Source organism: Melopsittacus undulatus, chromosome 9, assembly GCF_012275295.1.
Source record: "Melopsittacus undulatus isolate bMelUnd1 chromosome 9, bMelUnd1.mat.Z, whole genome shotgun sequence".
Classification (NCBI taxonomy): Eukaryota; Metazoa; Chordata; class Aves; order Psittaciformes; family Psittaculidae; genus Melopsittacus; species Melopsittacus undulatus.
Window position 1 is genome coordinate 40,324,003 of NC_047535.1, and position 24,320 is coordinate 40,348,322.

The following is a 24,320-nucleotide window of genomic DNA, read 5'->3' on the forward strand; positions in this document are numbered from 1 at the left end:
AGTGCTTTATCTGTGGCTGCAGCCCGTTGCTGTCAGCTCTGCTCTGACACTCACGTGTGATAATGACAGAAGTAACTGAGGGAGCTCCAGACCTGCCTCAGATCATCAGTCGCGAGGAACGTGAACTCGTGTTGCTTTTGACCTTCCTTCACCTTCAAGGCAATCCAAAACCGATCCTGGTTGTTAACTGCCCAGCTCCTCAGCCTTGGAACAGTGAGAAAAGTTCAACGTTGCTTATGGTGGGAGTGAGGGAGCCGGAGCTGGTTCGCAGCAAGCTTACACATTAAACCATCGTATCAACGGCGAGCTGCGGGCTGACAAGAAGTGTAACCTGAGCAGAAAGGACACTAGTGCGTTTGAGCACGCTGAGGGATTCTGGCATGACCTGTCACTCTTTCAGTGCTGTAGCCTGAGCAGGTCTTACTGGTTTTTACCGAGGTGGTGGGAGCTGGATGGGGTGTGGGCTCGTTTCTATTCGTCCACAGACGTCTCCACAATCTTCTTTTCTTCTTTTTAATTCCCCCCGGGATATAAATCAGAGGAATTGGGTCCGTCCCGTTTGCTGCCACCTGGGGTCAACCCGGCTGAATCCATTTTGGAGGATACCTTTGCTGCAGCCCTCTGGACGTGCTCGGAGGAGGAGAAGAAGATAAAGCAATTTGGCATCATTGCAGTAGCTGGAAGCGAAGAGACCTACGAGGAGGATCTGTGGGGTGTCCTGGTCTCGGTGTTTGACCATGGTGCTCACCCATGTAGAACTGGAACTGTGCTTCCGTGGTCAGAAGCTACGAGGGTTCAAATGCAAGGTGACCAGGCTGGCCAATGGGTTTCTGCCGGAGACTTCGTTCTCCATTGCTAGCCAGGTTTTTCTGCCGTTCCTTCTGTCTGGCTTGGGCATGGTAGCTACTGGCCTCTTAATGGATACTGTTCAGGTAGGTACATGTAGTTAGACTGCTTTGTAGTGAGAGGGTGGGCTAATTCACTGACCTTGAGTATCTATATGGGTTTGGTTTGAGTACATGTGGTCCTATAACCAGTCAGCAGGAGGGCTCTAGACTTTTCCTGTACTAGGGAGACACTATCCGTCTCCCTTAGATCAGCACATGGGCTCCTTTTAAAGTGGGAGAGTGGATTTCAGACTTGTAGCATTGAACTGGGTGCTTCCTTTACTGTATCTGGCTGAACACTTGGATGACAACGGCTATGAAGCAGCTGGGACCAGACTGCCACATATTCCCCTGTTGCATGGTATTGTTTCTTTCCTTCAGAAAATGCTGATAAGGAGATCTGGGTCAGGGCTGTTATTAACTACCTGTCTTACTGAGAGGCAAGCTTATGCTTTCAGTTCTTTGCAAGCAACCTAATGTAATCTTTGGTCTAGAAGGCATTTAGATGCTGTGCTGAGAGGCATGCCAGCAGCAAAAGATTACCATTGACTCCCAGCTGAGTGCTCCCTGGCCAGATTCTGAGGAGGGTGTAAGGATGGAATATTTACCCTTCCACTGACTTCCACGCAGTGCTGCTGGATTTACAGCGTTGTGCCCACAACCAGAATCTGCCCCATCTTGGGGCACGAGTAGAAATGCAAAATTTGAGCTAGTTTGGGCATCTCATGCCAGTGGATTTACAAATCAAAACACTGGCAGAGCTTCCCAAGGATATATTGTGCGCTCTGATCTCACTGGAGTACGTTGGCTTCTCTGGCATTAGTAGCACAGCGGGAGCTAAATATGGCTACTTGAGTGTTTGGAAAGACAATACCTTGCTGTTTTTTCTTGTGTTGGAAGAAACAAAGGAAGCAGAGAAGCTAAATTAAAGGGAATATGAGGACTATAGAGAAGGGTTAAGCGGAGTGGCACACGCTGTGTTTGTCGTCCCCACCTTGTGCTGTGTTTAGGCACAGACCTGTCTTGCAGCATTACAGAGGTTCTCAGACTACCCAGGATGTTGTGCTAACAGTGAGCAGTTACCTCAGAGAAGGATACAGACATAGGACATACCCAAACCTTGGCAGGTGAATAGGGCTTTGTCTAAAAGAAACTAGATGCGCTTGCCAAGAATTGGGCCCTGTGACTGTATCTGAAGTGATGGAAAACACGAGCTGCGTGTACCTACGTTGCCTGTGTCCTTTAAATACCAGAGAGCAGTCTGCTTTATGTATTTGTTCACTAGACTCTTACAAATGGGGTCATGCACGAAGCACAAGCATAGGAAGTGTGTATTTTGGTGACCGTGTCTCCAGCTATACTGAACTAGAAGCCATCAGTCACTGAGTTCAGCTCCCAGAGGAGGGAGTTGGTGCACTGAGAGTCGCAGCTGGCATAAGGAGAGATGTTAGCGAGGGAAGCTGCCATGGTGTCAACAACCCCATATTTAAAACCAGTCCCATAGCTGGGAATACCCAGGGGTATTGGCCTTTAAAGGCTTGGATCATGTTTCTGTGCCTTTTTGCCTTTCAGCTGCCTGCTCTCAGCTTTTCTTCCTGTAAGAGCCAGGAATTCACTGTCCTGCCCAACTAAAACCTGAGACTTAAGTTTGTTTGCTTGAGGCCAGGTACCATAAGGCTCATATTGATAATCATGAGGGTTCATGTGCTGAAACTATGGGTTTTTCTAGTCCGGGAGTCTGTGATTTGCCCATTTTCCAGGGGATGGTCTGGCTGAGGAATGCTTTCCTTATTCGCAATCACTCCAAAACATTCTTAGGTGGCTCCATGTCTGCCTTTGGCAGGGAGATACATGGACAAGCTTAGGATGGTATCTAGAGCATATGTGTGAGTTTAATGGTGCTGCCCTTGTTTTGTTACATACCAAATGTCTTGAAATAACACAGTTCTGTGCTGGAAGTACAAGGCTGATGTTGTCAAGAGCAGAGTGGAAATTGTCTGTATCCTATCAAACTATCAGGGTTTTAGCAGTTTCTAATCAGTCCTGGAATGAAACCAGAAACCATTTGTGTTAGTGTGTAAAAACACCCCAACCAAAATCACAGGAGAGATCTGTGTGGCCCAGCTGACTCCAAGGTTCAAACCTGGGTGTCTCCTACTGTGATAAAAGAGTGCCCAAAGAAACAGCCATTTGCAAATTGTCTCCCTGGTTGTGCAGGTGATGCAGTCTCTCTGCAGGGCTGGGAGCATGGCATGGGTCTGGATGTTTCCGCTTCTGCTCCAGTGATCCTTGGCCAGCTGGTCCATCCGGATTCCGGGCTGGCTGGCATTGCTGGAGACCTCGCAGGGCTCTGCCAGTGTTTGGCCCAGTCTTTTACAGTAAGGTGAAGAATCAGCTTGAAGCTGGATGATCAGATTTCAGCTTCAGGAAGAAAGCTTCCCTCTCATTCTCCTCTTCCACATAGTCCACATTTGGGACATAGTCCAAGTAAAAGTCACAGATAGAAGAGATCCTTGTCCTTTGATAGAAGCCCATGAGATGATTAGCATTGAAAAGGATTTTGAATTGCTTATTTTTTGGTCCAGGATCTTGTGATCTTTATGTTGTTCAGGGCAATGGAAAACCTGTGAGCTTTCTTAGCTGCAGCCATGGCTGGATGGATGGATGCACTGGAGAGGTAGCAGGACATGGCAGGGACTGTGAGGGCAGCGTAAAGAGGGACAGCAGGGCTAGACTGCAGCTGGAGAGCCTGTCCCAGTGCATCACAGCCTCTCCTCCTCTGTGGGACCCCCTGAGCAGATCCACCTTGCATGGGTACCAACTGCAGTGGGTTACGGGGCAACCAGGTTTCTTCAGAGCTGAGCTTCAGGGCTTTAATCCATTATGGGGACATGAAGTGGGAAAGGTTTTCAGTGTCCCTGTGTGGGTTTGCAATGCTGCAGGGTATGTTTCCATGCCTCCTAGGCCAGTTTTCATCTCAAAGGACAGAGATGCAGCCTAGGCTTAACCCAACTGCCATCACTGAGGCAGATGCACAGCTCTGACCTGCCTCATTCATCCGCTCCTCAAGCTGACAGTGCTGCAAAGGGATGGCACAGGGATCATCTGCATATCCTGTACTTCTGCAGTCTCTAACACAGTGGAGTCCTGGCTACTGGGGTATAAATCATTATGAATCTCTCCTTAGGCTCTTGATGAGTCACTGATGAGACTCAAGCGGAGGCACTTAACTCAGCTGGTTTTATTAGTACAGTTGTGTGATTCTCTATTAGTCATTCAAAGCTTTTCACTGTAATTACATGTAAGGCAGAGTCCCCCTAAAAACACACCACATAAGCTGAAACTTCCTATTTGAACCCTGCCTATTTCCAGGTCATCGCTGCCAGGAAATGTGCCTTTTTCTTTTGACAACCATGTTTTGCCCGTTATCTGCATCCCTGAGGAGTGTCTTGTACCACGTGCTTGGCGCTCAGCCCCACTTTCATTCATGCTGACTCTGGAGGAAGCTGTGAGCTTCCCATGCATGGCACAGCCAGAGCAAAACACGGGCCTGTTGCACCTTGTTTGTGTTTCCCAACAGCTGAACGTGTTAACATTTAGACTAACCAACCCCCTGGATTTTTATAGAATCCCAATGGATGTGGAGAAAGGTGGGCAGGGATCTGTTGTTCATTTTCCCACCAGGATTTGAGACCATTGGGTGATACTAGCCAGTGACAGAATGAATGAACACCTTGATCCTTCCTATCTCCTGCAGCTAAACTATGGAAGTGTTTGCCCCAGGAGGGCACAGGGGTTGGAGGGATTGGAATTGTACCTGAAGGGGAAATCCTTTGAACAGTGCTAAGTGGGCAGAAAACCCCACTGGCTCAGTAGAGAATGATCTGGTCTATTTGTCATGCATGTAGATTCTTGCTTTATGCACCTGAATTTAAGCCCTGGTGGAGATAAGGATAGGTTGGATGTATCTCTGCTCTGGCTATTAGATCTGCTCCTTTCTTCTTGTATTCTGCTCTTAGATGCTGGGCTAGTTGGTTTTACTGTGATTTCATCCTGATGTCAACCTCTCTGGTTACAGTGCGACTTTGCCAACATCCATGAATGCATAAGGGGTGAATAAATAACCTTCCAAGGCACTGTATGGTAGATCAGTGAGGGAGGACGTGTGTTAATCAACATTGTTTCTTAAGGTTTCAGATCATTGCTAGGGCTGCAGCTGGTTCCACAGCTTTGTGCAGCTCGGCTTCAGAGGAGGGATGATAATGGAGATATTTTCCCAGCACTTCAAGCTTATGGTATATCTTAATTCCAAATCCTTTTTCGGGCTGTGCTGGGAGCATGCTTGGTAACAGGAAGATTTGGAAACTGCGTGTGGAGAAGAGATAGGAAAAATCCCCTTCCCTCCCACTACCAGTCATAGCTGCTCAGTTAGAAGTGTGGTAAGACAAGACAGACACAACTTCTTGTTGTTAGATGGTTTCCAGATCTTTGTGTTAATGGGCCTGGATAGCCACAGGGGTTCCTGTATCTACTGTCAGTCCAAAGGATGGAGAACACGCTGTATTTCGTTTGGCTTATGGACCCTAATGACTTTTCGTGGTGTTCTTGGCTGATGCTAAAGGTACATTTTTAATGCGGGACTTTCCAAGATCTGCTGCCTTCAGGAAGCAAGTTCCTGCCGTCAGGATGGGGCTTTGCCGTGCAAGGGTTCAGAAAGACTTTTGCAAGCTAAGAATTCCTTCCTTCACGCCCCAAATGCAGCATCTGCCCCGTGTGCCCAGCAGACACTGGTAGAGGAGGTGGTGAGAGAGGAACCCGCTCCCCTTTGAAGCAGCAGCACTGGACTGGTTGGCATCACAAACTGAGGTCGATCCCTTGTTTTCTTCCAGCACTGGCCGGTATTCCAGACAATTACGGAAATTTTTATCCTGGTTCCTGCCTTGCTTGGCCTGAAGGGAAACCTGGAGATGACGCTGGCATCCAGGCTCTCTACTGCTGTGAGTGTTAACAGGGTGATGGTGGTGCTGTGTGTGTGGTGGGGGGGGGTTAGCAGAGGACATCGGGAGATGCTGCTTCTGTGTAAGCACAGTGTGTGGGTGAGATGTGCCCTTTTCTGCTAGGCAGAAACCAGTGGGGTGTGAGGGTTCAAATAATGTGTGTGCCCTCATTTTGGAACTGGAACGGAGAATCCCCAGCTGTGCTCTGAAGGTGAATTCATCCCTGGGGCCCTGTGGCACATGAAGGAGACAAAGCCAGAGCTCCCTTACTGTCAGCTTCGGTACTGGCTTGCTTCTCTGTGTGTATAGATCCTTGAAAGACCCTTGGGGGGATCAGAACAAGGCTTCTTGGGACCTGCAGTAGCTTTTGCTACCCTGTATTGGATCTCTCTTGTTTTCTATAGCAGTTTTGTTGACTTTGGGTTGTTTGTATTGCATGTCTTGGGAGAAATGGGAGCTTAACAGAGCAATGAATGAGGAATGGAAGAGGGAAAATGGTTTAATTTGTTCAGGTTTTGGCCTGTGTGGGATGTGGTGGATATGCCTCCTCCACTTGTAGCTGGGTGCCCTGCACCTCCATGGGAGCCTCTGATGCCCCCGGGACACTGGGCTGGAGCGTAATGGAGATGTGTCAAGAAGGATGTGCTGGGAAATGCTGGCCTGCACTCACCTCTCTGGCTTTAGCAGCCCCTTTCCCACAGGGATAGGGGGAAACTGCCTTCAGCAGAGACCTGTGCCACAGGAGCAGGTTTTCAGTGTCTCTCTTGGCTCCCAGGCTAACGCCGGACAGATGGATGATCCTGATGACCGATGGGAAATCATCACCTGCAATCTAGCCCTAATCCAGGTGAGTCACTGCAGGCTCTTTCCTTCTTGCTACACTGCAGCCCAACAGCATCTCTTCTCAGCTGGATCCAGAGCTGTTTGGGGCTGATATCCTCACCAGAGCCAAGCAGAGCCTAGGAGCTGACCTCAAAGCTTGCAGTTTCACTGCAAAACACATCCAGAAATCCACAGAAATTCACTTTGTGGCCAAAGTGAAAGGGTGAAAACCCGTCCTTTTGCAGGGGCAGCTGTGGCACTATCCCTGTTTCACAACAGCCCCTAGATAAAGCCTGTCGTTTACTGGCAGTGTTTGGGAATCAGCTTTGGGGGGGATGGGATAAATGAGCCTCTTGTAGGTCTTTCTGTGTGTTAAACCCCAGCAACCAGCCTAGAGGTTACAGGGCTTGCAATACATGTCTGTGTGCTTTCCCTTATCCCCTTCCACAGCTTTCAGCCTGCTTGGAGTGCTGTTGCTGGGGAGCCCATTTCTGTGTTGACCAGAGCTATTCCTTTGCTGGTGGCCTCAGTGTCCTTTGCTGAAGTGTTTTATCTGCCTTTCACAGGCATCCAGCGCTTTCCTCCAAACTTTTGTCAGGATTTTAGGTTTAATCTAGTGGAGCCTTGCAGAGATGCTGCTACATACAGAAGCAATCAGCATCTCTGCAAGGCTTTGTCTGCCTTGCTCTGTGGCAACGATGAGCCAGGACTGCCTGGGAGCAGATCATAGAATCATGGAATGGTTTGGGTTAAAGGGACCTTAAAGCTCGTTCTGCTCCAACCTCTGCCACAGGCAAGGACTCTTTCCACTGGAGCAGCTGCTCCAAGCCCCTGTGTCCAACCTGGCCTTGAACACTGCCAGTTATGGGGCTCCTCTGGGCACATCCCGCTGCAGTTGCTGCCCTGCTGCTGTGCACTCACCGCCCCTCAGAAAAGGTCCCTCCCTGCACCCGCTTCCCCTGAGGCTCCCGAGGCTTTGGGGTGGCCCAGCCCTGGGGACCTGTGGTGGGGCTCTGGGATATGGCCCGTGAAGCGGCAGGGGGAGAGCCCCAGGGCTGGGCTCCCCTTTGCAGACAGGCAGCTGCGTCTGGAGGGCTGTGCAGTACAGGCAGTGGGCGAGGAGCAGGGTGCGCTGGAGCTGAGGGGGTTCTGGCAGCAGCCTGCAGGCAGGGGATGGTGGGGCGGGCACCACTCAAGCCGGAGGTCACTGCCAAGGGGACCCTGTGCCAAGGCCAGGCCTTGAAGATGTTGTGCAGCTCCTGGATGCCGACAGTGCCGGCACTGCACACCAGCACCTGTAACAGGCTGCCCATCGCGGACAGGGGCTGCAAGGGAACAGGGCCTCGAGGGCAGCCCTGGCAGCCTGGGGGAGCAACGCAGCCGTGGCCCCGCTCTGACCGCGAGGGGCCGGCCTGACGTGCAGTGAAAGGGCTTTACAACCAATCAGACAGTAAGGTTGTATGTTAGGTTGTCCCAGGAAAGTCGTGAGCGGTGCAGCCCGTTTATCCTCTATATATAGCGTTGTGGTTACATATTCATGAGACCGCTATACATATTCATAGTCTGTCCCCGCTTGGTATGATAATGAATATTGCCATAAAACTCCTCCTACTGCGCTTGCGCAGTGCCTTCTGGTGCTGGTGGTAGGGATGAAGGCTAACGGATCCTCTTGCTCACCGCCAGTCTCCCGCAGGCTCAGTTGCTCCTTGGATCGTGGCCAGACCACAAAGCCGGTCTCAGCCGGTTGTGTTCTTTTGCGCGGGCTCAGTCTCTCCTTGGATTGGCTGAGCTTACCTCAAGAGTTACAAATGTCCCTAACTTCATGAGCCTTGAGTCCTGCACTTTGTTAACCCTTCAGTTGCGCTCACAATGAGGATAAGGTATATTATCACTAATTACATTAATAATGCAAATCAAGACTTATTACCCAACCAGCAACAAGTTTTAAATCTTAGTATTCCCCTATTTCATTAGGAGAGGGAGCTCCCTTGGCTCACACCAGGGCATACCTTGCAGTAGAGCCAAGCCTTGGGGCACTGGCTGTCCTGTGGGGGCAGGTGGATGATGCTGCAGAAGCAGGCTCCCAGGAAGCCATTCTTCTGTAGAAGCAGCCCTGCTGTGCTGCAGGGACATGGAAGAGCTCTTTGGAGGAGACAAGGAGGAGGCAGACCCAGGGGTTGGAGACCTGGGCTGATCCCCACGTTATCGAGTCCATCTGAACCCCTCCTGAGCCTTTGGGGGGGAAATCCCTGTGCCACCCCCTGCCGTGCTGTCTGCCCAGCTCTCGGTTTGTGTTGAAGGGACCTTAAAGCTCCTCCAGCTCCAACCCTTGCCATGGGCAGGGACCCCTTCCACTGGAGCAGCTGCTCCAAGCCCCTGTGTCCAACCTGGCCTTGAACACTGCCAGGGATGGGGCAGCCACAGCTTCTCTGGGCACTCTGTCCCAGTGCCTCAGCACCCTCACAGGGAAGAGCTTCTGCCTAAGAACTTATCTTGTTATAAGTGAGTCTCAATAAGGAGCAGAGACAGGCTATTTGAAATGAATCAATTTATTAAGCAAGCAATAGTAAGCAAAACAGCACTGGGCGGCTGGGGAGTCTCCGCTCCGCCAACAGCGTGCAACCCCTTCATTGATGTTGTGGTTCTTATAGTCCTTTACTTCCAATATACGTGTCCTTCCCTGGTGTACTGTGTGTCTGCACCAGTCTGTTGTTAGGGGGTCTTTTCCTGCCTCCCGGTGGTCGCTGGGATGAAGGCCCCAAGTCTTTCTCTTGTAATTGTCTTGTGACCTTCCCTTAACAAATGGTGATTCATTATGTCATGCAAAAATACAGAGCTTGCACAAGTATTCTTTACGTTACCGGATGTCTGTGGCTGATAAAAGGCCTATTCCTTATCTGTTTACGGTCAACATCCGTTGTTTTGGTTTTTTTTTTTACTAGCATAAGCATGATTTGATTAACAAGCATTCTCTCTTTTATTACAATGCCTACGGTTACAATCTTGTTTCAGTTGGTTTTATTTAAGCAATATTCTAAGTTTACAAAAAGTGTTCTAAATTTTTACAATATAATTCTCTCAAATTGTAAGACCAGTTTGATTGAACAGACTCCATTTATCACAATCTCAGTCTCCCCTCAGGCAGGTTAAAGCCACTCCCCTTGTCCTATCCCTGCAGGCCCTTGTAAGATGCAGATGGTTCCTTACCGGCTGTCTTTGGTCTCCAGCTCCAGGCCACTGTGGTTGGACTTCTGGCTGCTTTGGCTGCTGTGATCCTGGAAGCCATCTCCAAGGGCTCTGTGGATGTGAGCCATGCTGCTGTGCTGTGTGCCAGCAGTGTCCTCACGGCCTTCCTAGCTGCACTTTGCCTTGGTGAGTCCTTCTGTTTCCTCAGATCCAATATGCAGCACTCAGGTATTGCTGTCCCCTCTGCCAGGGAGGCCCAGCTGACATCCCTTTGGTCCAGCACAAGGAGGAGGGATGCAGGGAACACTGGTCCTAGGTCTGCTGCTTTTACCTCCTCAGCATCCTGCCTTTGTTTCTCTTCTTATTGGTCTCTTGGCATCCACAGCAGCAGTCAGAATGTCCCACTTCACCTGACACACACAGGGAAATGCCACAGACAATCTGTGGGTGCACATACACATGCACACACTTTCTCTATATGTCTTGGGTGACAAGTTAGCTATCTGTCCCTTTCTGGGGAGAGTGAACTAATGCTTATGCAGAAAGCAGAGTACTGAGAGTCTAAAACAGCTCCAGAGAGATGGAGATGGGTCACCTATCTTGAGATGGCCTTGGGTCACCCAGTGCCATGCGGAGGACTGTGGCCATCCCTGTGGCTTGTCTGATACAAGCTCTGAGCCATCCATTCCTCTGGCTATTCCCCTTGGAAGCCGATGGGGTGGATGGTTGGGAGCTGCTGTCTCCTGAGGAAGATCAGTTTGTAGGTCTGCCATACGAGGGCAGCATGATACCTTGAATAGAGGGAGCTGGGTGAGAGGGATGCAGCAAGTCTTCTAAATGACAGGGACAAGTTAGAGCAAGTGCATATCCTGAAGCTGGAGTCAAAGGGCGATTGTAGATGCCTTTGATGAAAAACATGGAATGAGGCTGTTGTTGAAAGAAAAAAACAGCAGCTCAGCTTTCATTAAAGCCTTCCCTTCAGTCTCCCTGCTCGGTGTGATGCACAGAGGCTTTGCTGCTGCACCAGCCCAGCCTTTCAGCCAGCGTTAGTTGCTTCCCTGGATGTGTGTGTGCGTGATGGGAAGCTGTTGTTTTTATGGCCAAGGAGGGAAGCAGCGTGAACTGTGCTATGGAGAGGCTTCTGGGAAGGCTTCTGTGGATAATGCCACGCTGTGTGAGGGTGTGCTTCTGTATGGGGATGTTGTAACAGGAAGATGCATAAGTGGCATTCCTTATGGGAGAGCTGATGCTCCTGTGCATGCTCAGGTTTGGTGGTTCCGTGAGAACAAGGCACAGAGAGGGTGTGGGCTGGAGGAACCACCACCTATGATTCCACGATTCCGTTTCTCAGGCTGCCTTTGGTGCATCCTATCAGGCGCAAAAAGGACACTGAGGAGTTGTCATGTGTCTCAGGCTGCCCTTGCCAGTCACACAGCAGTGGGGAATGGCCAGGAAGGGTTTATTGCAGGTGGCTGGCTGAGGAATTCCCAGAGGGTCATCAGGGTTTGGGGTTTGTTCTCCTTAAGTTACCTGGGCAAGCAAAGCTTTCCTCCTCTCCTACAGTGCTGAAGAGCAGTGGAGTTTTCCAGGTGCAGCTCAGAGGACAGGGAAAAAGAAGTGATGTGGGACACCTCCATAAGCCCTTAACTCTGGAGCTGCTCACAGCATCAGCATCCACCCAGTGCAAATGAAAGCAGCCCCAAAGACATGAGTCTGGGTCTGATGGCTGGGCTGTAAGGCTGAGTCAGGCAACTGTAAGGGAGATCGTTGCTCCTTGGTGGTTCAAACTGAGAGACACTTTGGTCTAATGTGGAGAACATCATTGTGCTGTGGAATCCAGAGCAGGGGATGGCACCAGGGGTGCTGTGTGCTTATCTATGAGTGTGTTTCATGCCTGCTCCTGCTTCAAGGCAGCAAAGATTAAGCTGCTCAGGAGGGGAGGTTCTCCATTTGCCTGCTGGCATCTCCTTTGCTGCCTGGAATTTGCTTGTGTGCCTGTGGGCCGCTGAGGCAGAGCCACGCTCTGCAGGTTGGTGACAGCAGGAGGATGAGTTCTTGGGGATGTCCAATCTCCTGCTGTGTGGTACTGCTACGGCAACGTGCTGCTTGCTTTTCCCACACCCTGCATCCTTTTGGGAAGCAGAAGGGCAGCTCTGGGGTGGAACGCAGTGGGATGTGTTCTCTGATGCCTGCTCTGTGTCTTTCCTAGGTCTGCTGATGATTGGTGTGATCACTGGAGCCAGGAAAGCTGGGATCAATCCAGACAATGTTGCCACACCCCTTGCAGCCAGCCTTGGAGACTTGATAACGCTTTGGGTGCTGTCGGCATTCAGCAGTTTGTTCTTCGAATGCATAGGTACAGTGTTTAGCAGCAGTTTGCAGCTTAAGGGGTGGTGGGGTGTGTGTGTGTGAATCCTTGTAAAATTGCTGCAGGGAATTTCTGGGATGTTCCGGGATGGGGGCTGCCACTGGGGTAGAAAAATGTCCAAAGATGCCTTTCCAGGCTCTCTTTTAGGAGCAAGAGGGAAGGCAGAGCCTAAGAAACACAACTGGGATGTGTCAAAGAAATGGCCAACATATATTGCGTAGCTTTGGAACAGGGAGAGGCCCATGAGTCTCTTCCGTCCTCCTGGAGTTTCAGAGGTGCATTGGAACAGGTTTTTTTCCATGATGCCATCACCCCTGCCTCTGTAATGCCGGTTTGTCTTTCAATCACTGTGCCTCTGATAGCATCTCCCAGGGAGCATATGGCAGAACAAGGTGACAACATCTATGGTTGTGATCAGAGAACATTTGTGATGTTTTCAGGGTACTTTAAATAGACTCATGGGCCGGCAAATACTCAGCACATAGGCACCAGGTCATTGGGAGCATGAAGTGAAGCAGGTAGGGGGAAGGCACTGCTGGTGGTGCTTGAATAAATCCAGTTCCCTCCTAGTGTGCAGTAAGGGACAGGCCAGATAGAACTGGAGACTTGTCATCTTCCAATATAACTTGCTTTGAATCCTGCTGATTTACAAACAACATCCTTTAGCAGCGAGGTTCAGGGATTCCTTATGGATCTCTGTGGTGGAGGAAGGTGGTTTGGGGGGAATATCTTGGTTCCTGTGATTTTTATGCTAATGTAACTGAGTCTGACTTCCTTGCAGACTTTGTGCAGTAGGATTTGGGCAAGCTTTTAATGGGAATTTAATGCAAGATGTCTTTCTTACCAGACATGACATGGCTTCCTCCTCTGGTCTGTGCTGTATTCATCGTCATGACCCCTTTCTGGGTTTGTGCCGCCAAGCGAAGTCCTTCCGTTGCCAAAGTCCTGAAATCTGGATGGCTGCCGGTCATTGTTGCTATGATCATCAGCAGGTAAGCCAAGGAGCTGCTCCTGAGCCCACGTGTTTGTGCCCACAGCAGAGACCCTGTGCTCCTTTAGAAAGCCATCAAAGTGAAACTGGAAGGGGTAGCGCAAGGGTATTTGTGCAGTGGTCCTCAGCCATGGACAGCCTCCAACAGGCTGCAAGGTAGATATGGAGCCCCCAGATGACTGGAAAAAGCAAGTCCTCATTCTAAGTCTCACTCACACACCGGTGAACCATGTGGGTGCAAGCCAGGAGTCCGAAAAAGGGAGAGGATGACTGTCACAAATAGACTTCTACCTAATTTTTATCCAGCTGTAGTGACAGAAGGCTGGTGAATGTGGAGCCAGGTAGTTCATTCCCCTGTGCTACATCATTCAGACCCAGCTGAGGTCCGGGAGAGAATGCAATGGAACTGATAAGAGCAGGATAGAGGTGTAGCAAAACTGGTGGAAGGATGCTAGAGCTTCCCTGGCTACTGTCAGTTTTGCTCAAGGGATGAGCCAAGGTCTTCGTGATCTTAATGTGCCATTTACAAAAGCTGTAAGGCTATTTGCTGGTGAAAAGTGAGCTGTAAAGGAGTAAATGGTGAATAGGATCAGGAATTGCACTGGGATGGGGGATTGATCCATTCTCACTGCCTGTCCTTTTTTAACAGCATCGGTGGGCTTATCTTGGACAAAACTGTAACTAACCCAAACTTTGAAGGCATGGCAGTTTTCACACCTGTGATGAACGGTAGGTTGGGCAGGGGGGGTTATATGCATGCTCTCGTTTATACCTTCCCCTCCTCCCCAAGGTTTCTGTTATCTACTGTTGCCCCAGCACAAAGGTCTGTGTTCAAATCCCTGCTCCCATCACAGTGGAAGTGAAGCTGCTCATCCCCATTACATCCCTACTTATTGATGTCTCCAAGTGTCTCTGGAGCAAAATAGGAGGCAGGGCTGAAAAATACTGGCAGAGCTGTGGGAAAGGTTAAGAGCATCTGCTAGTTGTGTCTGAGAGCTACGTTGATACCTTTCATAACATCAAACATCACTGTTGTGTTTTCTGTGTCGTTTCTACCCTGCAAATAACTGAGGGTGACGGAGGTTTGCTCCATAGATCATCATCCCTCTATTTTCTGCTAGGAAAGCATAGGTGCTTTTTCATGTTTGCTAGAATTAATCAGTCGGGAAGGAATTAATTTCCTTTTAATTACCTAACATATTTGGCCTCTAATTCATTCTCCTATGATTCCTTCTCATTTAACAAAGTCTGTTAGCTGCCTTCAGACAGACATATAATCACTCACTGTGATTTTCACTGCTGCTCGCAGTGAACTGGTTTGTGAATGCAGACCCACTCCCCTTGGGCTAGGTTTTAGACTGATGTTTCCAGCTGCAGGGAAGGTGCTTGAGAGGCTTACTGCTTTTTGTCCTGACAGGTGTTGGAGGGAGCCTGGTTGCCATCCAGGCCAGCCGTATTTCCACATTCCTGCACTTATGGAGCAAGCCTGGAGTTTTGCCATACAAGATGAGGCAGAATTGGCCCAACCCGTGCACCATATTCTTCTCCTCAGGTAGACCTTGAACCTTAGGTGTCCATGCCTCAAGGCCTGTCATCACAAATAGCTCCTTTATCAAGCCTGGTTGATGAAGGACTAAGTGGGTTTCAAAGGCAGAACTCCTTTTCCCCCTTACAGGGAAGATTCTCACATTGGAGAGGGAACATCTTTGCAGTTGGAAAATGCTTGCGGTACACTTGCTTACTGGTGTGCAGAGAAACTGGCCTTTAGGGAGCACTAAGGAAAGCAACTGAAAAAGCGTCTCAGATTTGATCTCACAGAAAGTCATTTTAACCACGGGCAGCCATCACCTGTGGACGGGGGGACGACCAGCGCATAACCTTGCTGAAAACAAGCAGTGCCTCCATCCATTCATCTTCACTAGGGGATAAACCAAAGCATCAGCACAAGGAGATTTGGGTCTGTTGGTTTTCTTAGATTGCAGGCTCCTCTCGATTTTGCCTGCCAGGTTGGAAGTCACTGCTCAAACCCACTGAAAACTGGGGAAGGCGGTTACAGCAAGGCAGAGCGGAAGCAGTGGGAGGCAGAGAGCAGCTGGGTGTTGATAAGGGAGTGGGTCAGGATGGTGCGCGTCTGTGGCACATAGCTTCAGTGACAGACAAAGCTGCTGGGCTGATACTGCAGGTGCTCCAGATTGCTGTGTGATCTAGAGAAGGCGTTAGCAATGTGGTTGGTGGGAGGGAACAGCCCCAAGTCTGTGCAGTAAAATAGGCAGCTGCTGTCATCGCTTTTTCTGTCTGTGTCCTCTGCAGAAGTGAATTCCCGGTCGGCGCGAGTCCTGTTCTTCCTGGCTCTTCCAGGGCACCTCGTGTTCCTCTACACTATCCGCCTGCTGCACGGAGGCCACGTGTCTCTGTCCTTCCCGTTTGTGATGTTCTATCTGATGGCTGCTCTGCTGCAGGTAAACCTCAAACTCTCACTCAAAAGGAACCTCTTATATATGGTGAAAACAAAGCAGTCTCCAAGCTGAGCTTCCCACAGAAACCTCACATATCCAACCATTTCAGGTGTGCTTCCTACCAAGCATCATGTGTCTTCTGTGGGTCCAGTAATACTCCAGGGTCTGATTTCCCCACGAGCATGACTGTTCCTTTAGCGTGAGCAAGGGATCAGACGTGAGATGAGGAACAAGTTGGCATCATCCCCTGCGCTGCAGTAAGGGTGCAGAGGCATACTCAGCAAGGAAGTTCCTCTTGCTGTAGGTGGTACTTTGTTTTACCATGGTCACTCTCTAAGCCCCAGTTATTTCTAGATTGTCCCTGCTCATCCAATCAGAGGCAAGTGAGAAGCTATGAACCTCTCACCAATAGCAATAATGTGTGTAATTTATATTGTTTTACTGTTTTATTCACTGCTTTCCCACTCATTTTGGAAACCAGTTTCACACATGACAGTGAAGACCTTAGGGATCCCTCTGGGCAAGGCCATAGGGGTCAAAAGCAAAGGGAAAGCCCAGCTTATCTTCAAAAGTAGAAGTCAATGGGCAAGCAATGGGCAGTTCATCCACAGTGTTCTGCCTGTTCCCTCTTGCTCTTTGGCCTGCCCTGTAGACTTTGTCACCTCACTCAGAAACGCATGGGGCTGATGAGTGAACCCGCAGAGGCTCTGACTTCACTTGCCCTTTTACAGCAGTGATTCATTAGCTTGCAGGGTGAGCTTGTAGGTGCCTCCTCGCTGTGCCTTACAAGCAGCCTCGTGTCTGGGGGAATTCCTTGTGTGTGTGAACAATCCGTTTTCCTTGACCTTTGCACAACCCACAGCCACAGTTGTCAAGGCAAATATTTATCCTTCTCTTTATGCATCGAGGTAACTCCTTCACCAGAGCCAAGCATGAAAATACGCAGGATAAATGATAAGGGGAAGAGCAGAATCCCAGCAATGCCACTGACCCCGAAAGATTCCCATGGAGTAGAATAGGGCTAGCCTGGTTCTGTCTTCCCCTCCATTGTACTTTGTGAAGGAAGACAGAAAGAAGGAGAGGGGGGAAGTTTGGGTCAGCTGGAGGAAGCCCAAAGGGAATGATCAGAGGCCTAGAAAACACGACCTGAGAGGAGTGATTGAATGGGCTGGGGTTAGCTAGTGTAAAGGAAACAGGCTTGAGAAAAATCTGGTTAACAGCCTTGAAACTCCCAAGTTTCTGTAGGGAGAGACACAATAACATTTTCCCTGTGGTCACCAGGGGGGAAACATGAAATCATGGGTTTTAAATGGGGAAAAGAAAGGCAGATTTATGTTAGACCTTGGGGGGAAAACCAAGAACGGGGAAAAAGAGCCTTGGGACTGATTGCTTAGTGTGGCATCTCCATCTCTGGGGGTTGTTTAGCACAGGTTAAACAAACGACCATCAGGAAAGATGTGGGCATATTTGATCCTGTCTTGAGGCGGGGGAATGGTCAATAGAACACTCCTGAGTTTCCATCCAGCTTTAGTTTCTGTGATTCTGTTCCTCACCATCTCTCCTCCTCCCTCTCCCCCCTCCCAGTTTGCAGTTTTCACCTCTAGAAATGCTGCCTGTAGCTTTGGTTCCTGTTGTGCTGTGGTCTCCCATGGATGTGGGGTGCAAACTCTCTCCCTTCTTAATTCAATTAACGAGGGAGTCTTTAATCTTTAACCAAAGTATTTTGTTTGCCTCCATGTGTTTATCAGGATTGGGGATGAAATAGGAATTTAAAGAAATCACAATAGAGATATAAAAACTGTTGAGATGAAAACTAAGTAATGGGTTTCTTTTTCTAAGTCAATGCTGCTTGGGATAACTTTGATGTAAAAACTGCCTCAAATTCCAGTTGTCCACTGAGACTTGTAGGAAGGGCAAAGTAGACACAATCTGAATTTCTAATGGAAAAAAAAAGGATGAAAGGAAAAAGTCTGTCTGAAAACTCACCCTGTGGGGCTACATATTCACAGCAGCCTTGTTTCTGGTGTTGTGAATGGAAGTGCTCCCATTCATGGTGTGGGAAGTGGGAACTGTACCTTTAGGAGATGCTTTTGGTGTGGCCACACTCCTGTTTTGGGCCATGTGATGCTGGTGAGTGGTTCAAGCGTGGTCCCTGCACTCGTGGCTGCTGTGGCACTATGAGTGATGCCAGGCAGTGCAGTGCCCAAGGCTTTGAACCAGTTACCCCATTCCAGTGCGGCTCCATCCCAAAGAGAAACAGCAGCTGTCCAGGGAAGGTGTTAACTCTCAGCAATCCCTGTTAGCTCTGGTACCTTGGCCATGGCCACCTCGTTTTGTCTGTGAGCTGAGGGAGGCTGGCTCTTACCCTGCTGCCTGTCTTGCTTCTCCCCAGGTGGGAATCCTGCTCTATGTGACTGAAGTCCTTGTGCGCCTGATGTGGAGGAAGGAGGTGGATCCGGATAACTTCTCCATTCCCTACCTCACTGCCCTGGCGGATTTCCTGGGCACGGCACTCCTGGCTGGCTGTTTCCACCTTGTTTGGCTTATCCACGGCTTGTAGGTGAATGGCCCAAGCCCACTGCCCACGTGTCCAGCCACCAGGCCATAAAGAGCGTTGGACCATGTATAACAAAGGAGCTTTGTGGTTGGTTTCAGTCCTAGCATGGACACAGCCTGTGAGGCTGCTCCAAAGCCTGCCAAGGTCACTGCATCTGATCCTGCAAGGGGATGTCACAGCCTCTCCATCGGACTGACTTTCCACCAAGGGAAATACCTTACTCACCCTCCTTTCCTTTCCTGGCGCATCCCTGGAGGAGGAGAGGAACCAGGTCTTGAAACTCATCTCCATCACACAGATCCTGAGGATCTGATGCAGTGAGCTCCTTGCTGGCTCGTGTCCAGCGGGATACCTGCCCCAGCAGTGTCACTGTTGTCTGACTGACGAGCTGGATCGAGTGTTTTTTGGGGATAGAAGGGTTTGTTTTTACGGTTTATGAATTGTCCAGTAGTTAAAAATGGACACACATGAACAAAGTGGTTAAAAAAAAGGGTAATGCTGTGGATTTGGGGGTTGATTTTCCTTGCCATGGCTCCGCCTGTTCCTAGTTCAAACTTGACAGGTAGAACCTCCTGCTTGCTTGCTTCTTTCTTGTCCATTCAGGCTTGGACCACACAGTTTTAACGGGGCTTCAGGAAAATCAGTGTTTCCTAACAAAAGAGCAGCCTTCTGCAGCTCACATCTTTCAGGTCGGAATTAAGGTTGGATGAGGCTTGGATATTCAGTATTCACTGAAATTGAAGAAGCAGTAGGGTCCTCCAGATGCTCAAGACTCAGGAGCTGAGGTTGTGGATCAAATGCCACTAGATCTCAACTTCTATAATCATCTGCTTTGTATGTGTTGGAGGAGGGAAATGGGGAGATCAAATCCCCATGCTCCTGCCATACAGATGCCTTGTTCAAGGACCGGCTCTCAAACAGATCTGTTCGAGCAATGTTGGGTACCTCCTGGCCTTGGGTGGTTCCCTGCTGCCTGTGCTGCTCCAGTCTCCCAGAGCTGCTGCAAAGCCAAGTCCCCTGCATAGGATCAATACGTGGCTGAAGGTCCCCAACAGCAAGAGGCTGCTAGGCGTGGGGAGAAGCACTGCCTGGAACAACGTAAGGTAAGCCCCTCTTCCTTGTTGTGTTACAAAGGATGAATTACCCCACACACCAGCTCCATGGTGGGGGAGATGTCAGCATTCAAGGCACATGTTCTCCCCATCTCAAGCCTCAGTGCTTTATCTGTGGCTGCAGCCCGTTGCTGTCAGCTCTGCTCTGACACTCACGTGTGATAATGACAGCAGCAACTGAGGGAGCCTGCAGTGAAAGCAAAGCTTGCTGATTGCCAGTCCCAGTTTGAGGGGGCTGCATGAGGATGTAGGTACATTTATATTATAAGAACTGGAGCTTAGGGTTTTGTTTTGTAAACCTTTATTAGCTCTTTGGCACTGGCCCCAGCAGTCCTGGCAAATAACTCCTACCCCAACATGGTCTTTTCTCCTTGCTGCATGTTCCTGCTACCTCGGAGACTCTTATCCAGACTATGATGCTTTTGCTGCTGGCATAAATCGGGTAAAGCTGGTTTTAAGGTAAAGATGCCGAGGACATCCCGGCCCTCTGCAGGGACATGGATACGTGAAATGGTTTCTTTTAATAGCACAGATTTGTGCTATTATATCCTCCCAAAGCCCCAGACTGGAGGCGCCAGCCACCCTCTTCCAGCACCAATTCCCGATACCCAGCACACTGGTGCTCCTCTGCCATGTGATTGCAACAAAGCCCTGGCACTGGTGCACCCCTTCATAAGGGATTTCTGGGCAGAGCTTGGCTTGTTCTGGCTGTCACTGTTGACGTAGGACACGGATGGGAACACGTAATAGATGCCATCTGTGTCCTACTTGTGGGACCCAGCTGGGATGGGGTGACCTGTGCTGCACCCTGCCCATGCTGGGCTCCGGGTTCTCTGGCTTATTTCCCCCCGCCCCAAGCCAGTCGTTCAGAGGTAAGGCTGGCATAGCCCCACCATTCCATTCCCATGGATACCACGGAAGGGACAACAAGGACCAGGTTCTAGAACACCCATTGTTCTCTCACCACCATGCTTAGCTGTGTCACTGGCCAGAACTCCAGACCTGCGTCAGATCGTCAGTCGCGAGGAACGTGAACTGGTGTTGCTTTTGACCTTCCTTCACCTTCAAGGCAATCCAAAACCGATCCTGGTTGTTAACTGCCCACCTCCTCGGCCTTGGAACAGTGAGAAAAGTTCAACGTTGCTTATGGTGGGAGTGAGGGAGCCGGGGCTGGTTCGCAGCAGGCTTACACATTAAACCATCGTATCAACGGCGAGCTGCGGGCTGACAAGAAGTGTAACCTGAGCAGAAAGGACACTAGTGCGTTTGAGCACGCTGAGGGATTCTGGCATGACCTGTCACTCTTTCAGTGCTGTAGCCTGAGCAGGTCTTACTGGTTTTTACCGAGGTGGTGGGAGCTGGATGGGGTGTGGGCTCGTTTCTATTCGTCCACAGACGTCTCCACAATCTTCTTTTCTTCTTTTTAATTCCCCCCGGGATATAAATCAGAGGAATTGGGTCCGTCCCGTTTGCTGCCACCTGGGGTCAACCCGGCTGAATCCATTTTGGAGGATACCTTTGCTGCAGCCCTCTGGACGTGCTCGGAGGAGGAGAAGAAGATAAAGCAATTTGGCATCATTGGAGTAGCTGGAAGCAAAGAGACCTACGAGGAGGATCTGTGGGGTGTCCTGGTCTCGGTGTTTGACCATGGTGCTCACCAATGTAGAACTGGAACTGTGCTTCCATGGTCAGAAGCTACGAGGGTTCAAATGCAAGGTGACCAGGCTGGCCAATGGGTTTCTGCCGGAGACTTCGTTCTCCATTGCAAGCCAGGTTTTTCTGCCGTTCCTTCTGTCTGGCTTGGGCATGGTAGCTACTGGCCTCTTAATGGATACTGTTCAGGTAGGTACATGTGGTTAGACTGCTTTGTAGTGAGAGGGTGGGCTAATTCACTGACCTTGAGTATCTATATGGGTTTGGTTTGAGTACATGTGGTCCTATAACCAGTCAGCAGGAGGGCTCTAGACTTTTCTTGTGCTAGGGAGACACTATCCATCTCCCTTAGATCAGCACAAGGGCTCCTTTTAAAGTGGGAGAGTGGCTTTCAGACTTGTAGCATTGAACTGGGTGCTTCCTTTACTGTATCTGGCTGAACACTTGGATGACAACGGCTATGAAGCAACTGGGACCAGACTGCCACATATTCCCCTGTTGCATGGTATTGTTTCTTTCCTTCAGAAAATGCTGATAAGGAGATCTGGGTCAGGGCTGTTATTAACTACCTGTCTTACTGAGAGGCAAGCTTATGCTTTCAGTTCTTTGCAAGCAACCTAATGTAATCTTTGGTCTAGAAGGCATTTAGATGCTGTGCTGAGAGGCATGCCAGCAGCAAAAGATTACCATTGACTCCCAGCTGAGTGCTCCCTGGCCAGATTCTGAGGAGGGTGTAAGGATGGAATATTTACCCTTCCACTGACTTCCACGCAGTGCTGCTGGATTTACAGCGTTGTGCCCACAACCAGAATCTGCCCCATCTTGGGGCATGAGTAGAAATGCAAAATTTGAGCTAGTTTGGGCATCTCATGCCAGTGGATTTACAAATCAAAACGCTGGCAGAGCTTCCCAAGGATATATTGTGCGCTCTGATCTCACTGGAGTACGTTGGCTTCTCTGGCATTAGTACCACAGAGGGAGCTAAATATGGCTACTTGAGTGTTTGGAAAGACAATACCTTGCTGTTTTTTCTTGTGTTGGAAGAAACAAAGGAAGCAGAGAAGCTAAATTAAAGGGAAGATGAGGACTATAGAGAAGGGTTAAGCGGAGTGGCACACGCTGTGTTTGTCGTCCCCACCTTGTGCTGTGTTTAGGCACAGACCTGTCTTGCAGCATTACAGAGGTTCTCAGACTACCCAGGATGTTGTGCTAACAGTGAGCAGTTATCTCAGAGAAGGATACATACATAGGACATACCCAAACCTTGGCAGGTGAATAGGGCTTTGTCTAAAAGAAATTAGATGCGCTTGCCAAGAATTGGGCCCTGTGACTGTATCTGAAGTGATGGAAAACACGAGCTGCGTGTACCTACGTTGCCTGTGTCCTTTAAATACCAGAGAGCAGTCTGCTTTATGTATTTGTTCACTAGACTCTTACAAATGGGGTCATGCACGAAGCACAAGCATAGGAAGTGTGTATTTTGGTGACCGTGTCTCCAGCTATACTGAACTAGAAGCCATCAGTCACTGAGTTCAGCTCCCAGAGGAGGGAGTTGGTGCACTGAGAGTCGCAGCTGGCATAAGGAGAGATGTTAGCGAGGGAAGCTGCCATGGTGTCAACAACCCCATATTTAAAACCAGTCCCATAGCTGGGAATACCCAGGGGTATTGGCCTTTAAAGGCTTGGATCATGTTTCTGTGCCTTTTTGCCTTTCAGCTGCCTGCTCTCAGCTTTTCTTCCTGTGAGAGCCAGGAATTCACTGTCCTGCCCAACTAAAACTTGAGACTTAAGTTTGTTTGCTTGAGGCCAGGTACCATAAGGCTCATATTGATAATCATGAGGGTTCATGTGCTGAAACTATGGGTTTTTCTAGTCCGAGTCTGTGATTTGCCCATTTTCCAGGGGATGGTCTGGCTGAGGAATGCTTTCCTTATTCGCAATCACTCCAAAACATTCTTAGGTGGCTCCATGTCTGCCTTTGGCAGGGAGATACATGGACAAGCTTAGGATGGTATCTAGAGCATATGTGTGAGTTTAATGGTGCTGCCCTTGTTTTGTTCCCTACCAAATGTCTTGAAATAACACAGTTCTGTGCTGGAAGTACAAGGCTGATGTTGTCAAGAGCAGAGTGGAAATTGTCTGCATCCTATCAAACTATCAGGGTTTTAGCAGTTTCTAATCAGTTCTGGAATGAAACCAGAAACCATTCGTGTTAGTGTGTAAAAACACCCCAGCCAAAATCACAGGAGAGATCTGTGTGGCCCAGCTGACTCCAAGGTTCAAACCTGGGTGTCTCCTACTGTGATAAAAGGGTGCCCAAAGAAACAGCCATTTGCAAATTGTCTCCCTGGTTGTGCAGGTGATGCAGTCTCTCTGCAGGGCTGGGAGCATGGCATGGGTCTGGATGTTTCCGCTTCTGCTCCAGTGATCCTTGGCCAGCTGGTCCATCCGGATTCCGGGCTGGCTGGCATTGCTGGAGACCTCGCAGGGCTCTGCCAGTGTTTGGCCCAGTCTTTTACAGTAAGGTGAAGAATCAGCTTGAAGCTGGATGATCAGATTTCAGCTTCAGGAAGAAAGCTTCCCTCTCATTCTCCTCTTCCACATAGTCCACATTTGGGACATAGTCCAAGTAAAAGTCACAGATAGAAGAGATCCTTGTCCTTTGATAAAAGCCCATGAAATGACTAGCATTGAAAAGGATTTTGAATTGCTTATTTTTTGGTCCAGGATCTTGTGATCTTTATGTTGTTCAGGGCAATGGAAAACCTGTGAGCTTTCTTAGCTGCAGCCATGGATGGATGGATGGATGCACTGGAGAGGTAGCAGGACATGGCAGGGACTGTGAGGGCAGCGTAAAGAGGGACAGCAGGGCTAGACTGCAGCTGGAGAGCCTGTCCCAGTGCATCACAGCCTCTCCTCCTCTGTGGGACCCCCTGAGCAGATCCACCTTGCATGGGTACCAACTGCAGTGGGTTACGGGGCAACCAGGTTTCTTCAGAGCTGAGCTTCAGGGCTTTAATCCATTATGGGGACATGAAGTGGGAAAGGTTTTCAGTGTCCCTGTGTGGGTTTGCAATGCTGCAGGGTATGTTTGCATGCCTCCTAGGCCAGTTTTCATCTCAAAGGACAGAGATGCAGCCTAGGCTTAACCCAACTGCCATCACTGAGGCAGATGCGCAGCTCTGACCTGCCTCATTCATCCGCTCCTCAAGCTGACAGTGCTGCAAAGGGATGGCACAGGGATCATCTGCATATCCTGTACTTCTGCAGTCTCTAACACAGTGGAGTCCT

The 24,320-nt window shown here is 49.6% G+C and overlaps 2 protein-coding genes across 3 annotated transcripts in view; both read left to right on the forward strand.

Annotated features, from left to right (window-relative positions):
* The window catches only part of LOC115946681 (solute carrier family 41 member 3), a 64,284-nt gene that overhangs the window by 23,181 nt on the left and 16,783 nt on the right, over positions 1-24,320 (forward strand). The window contains exon 1 of one of the 2 annotated variants that reach the window (XR_004549978.1): positions 20,996-21,218. The exons of the other annotated variant lie outside the window; for it this stretch is intronic. The gene's annotated coding sequence lies outside the window, so the exon portion shown is untranslated. Of the gene's footprint in view, positions 1-20,995; positions 21,219-24,320 lie in introns of those variants that run through there. 2 annotated transcript variants of the gene reach the window in all.
* LOC101868852 (solute carrier family 41 member 3-like) lies at positions 529-18,284 on the forward strand. The gene is made up of 10 exons (XM_034065899.1): positions 529-932; positions 5,777-5,884; positions 6,660-6,731; positions 9,934-10,078; positions 12,102-12,248; positions 13,108-13,252; positions 13,901-13,980; positions 14,669-14,803; positions 15,562-15,710; positions 18,100-18,284. The coding sequence occupies exons 1-10, from the start codon at positions 738-740 to the stop codon at positions 18,265-18,267; spliced, it is 1,344 nt and encodes a 447-aa protein (XP_033921790.1). The 5' UTR covers positions 529-737; the 3' UTR covers positions 18,268-18,284.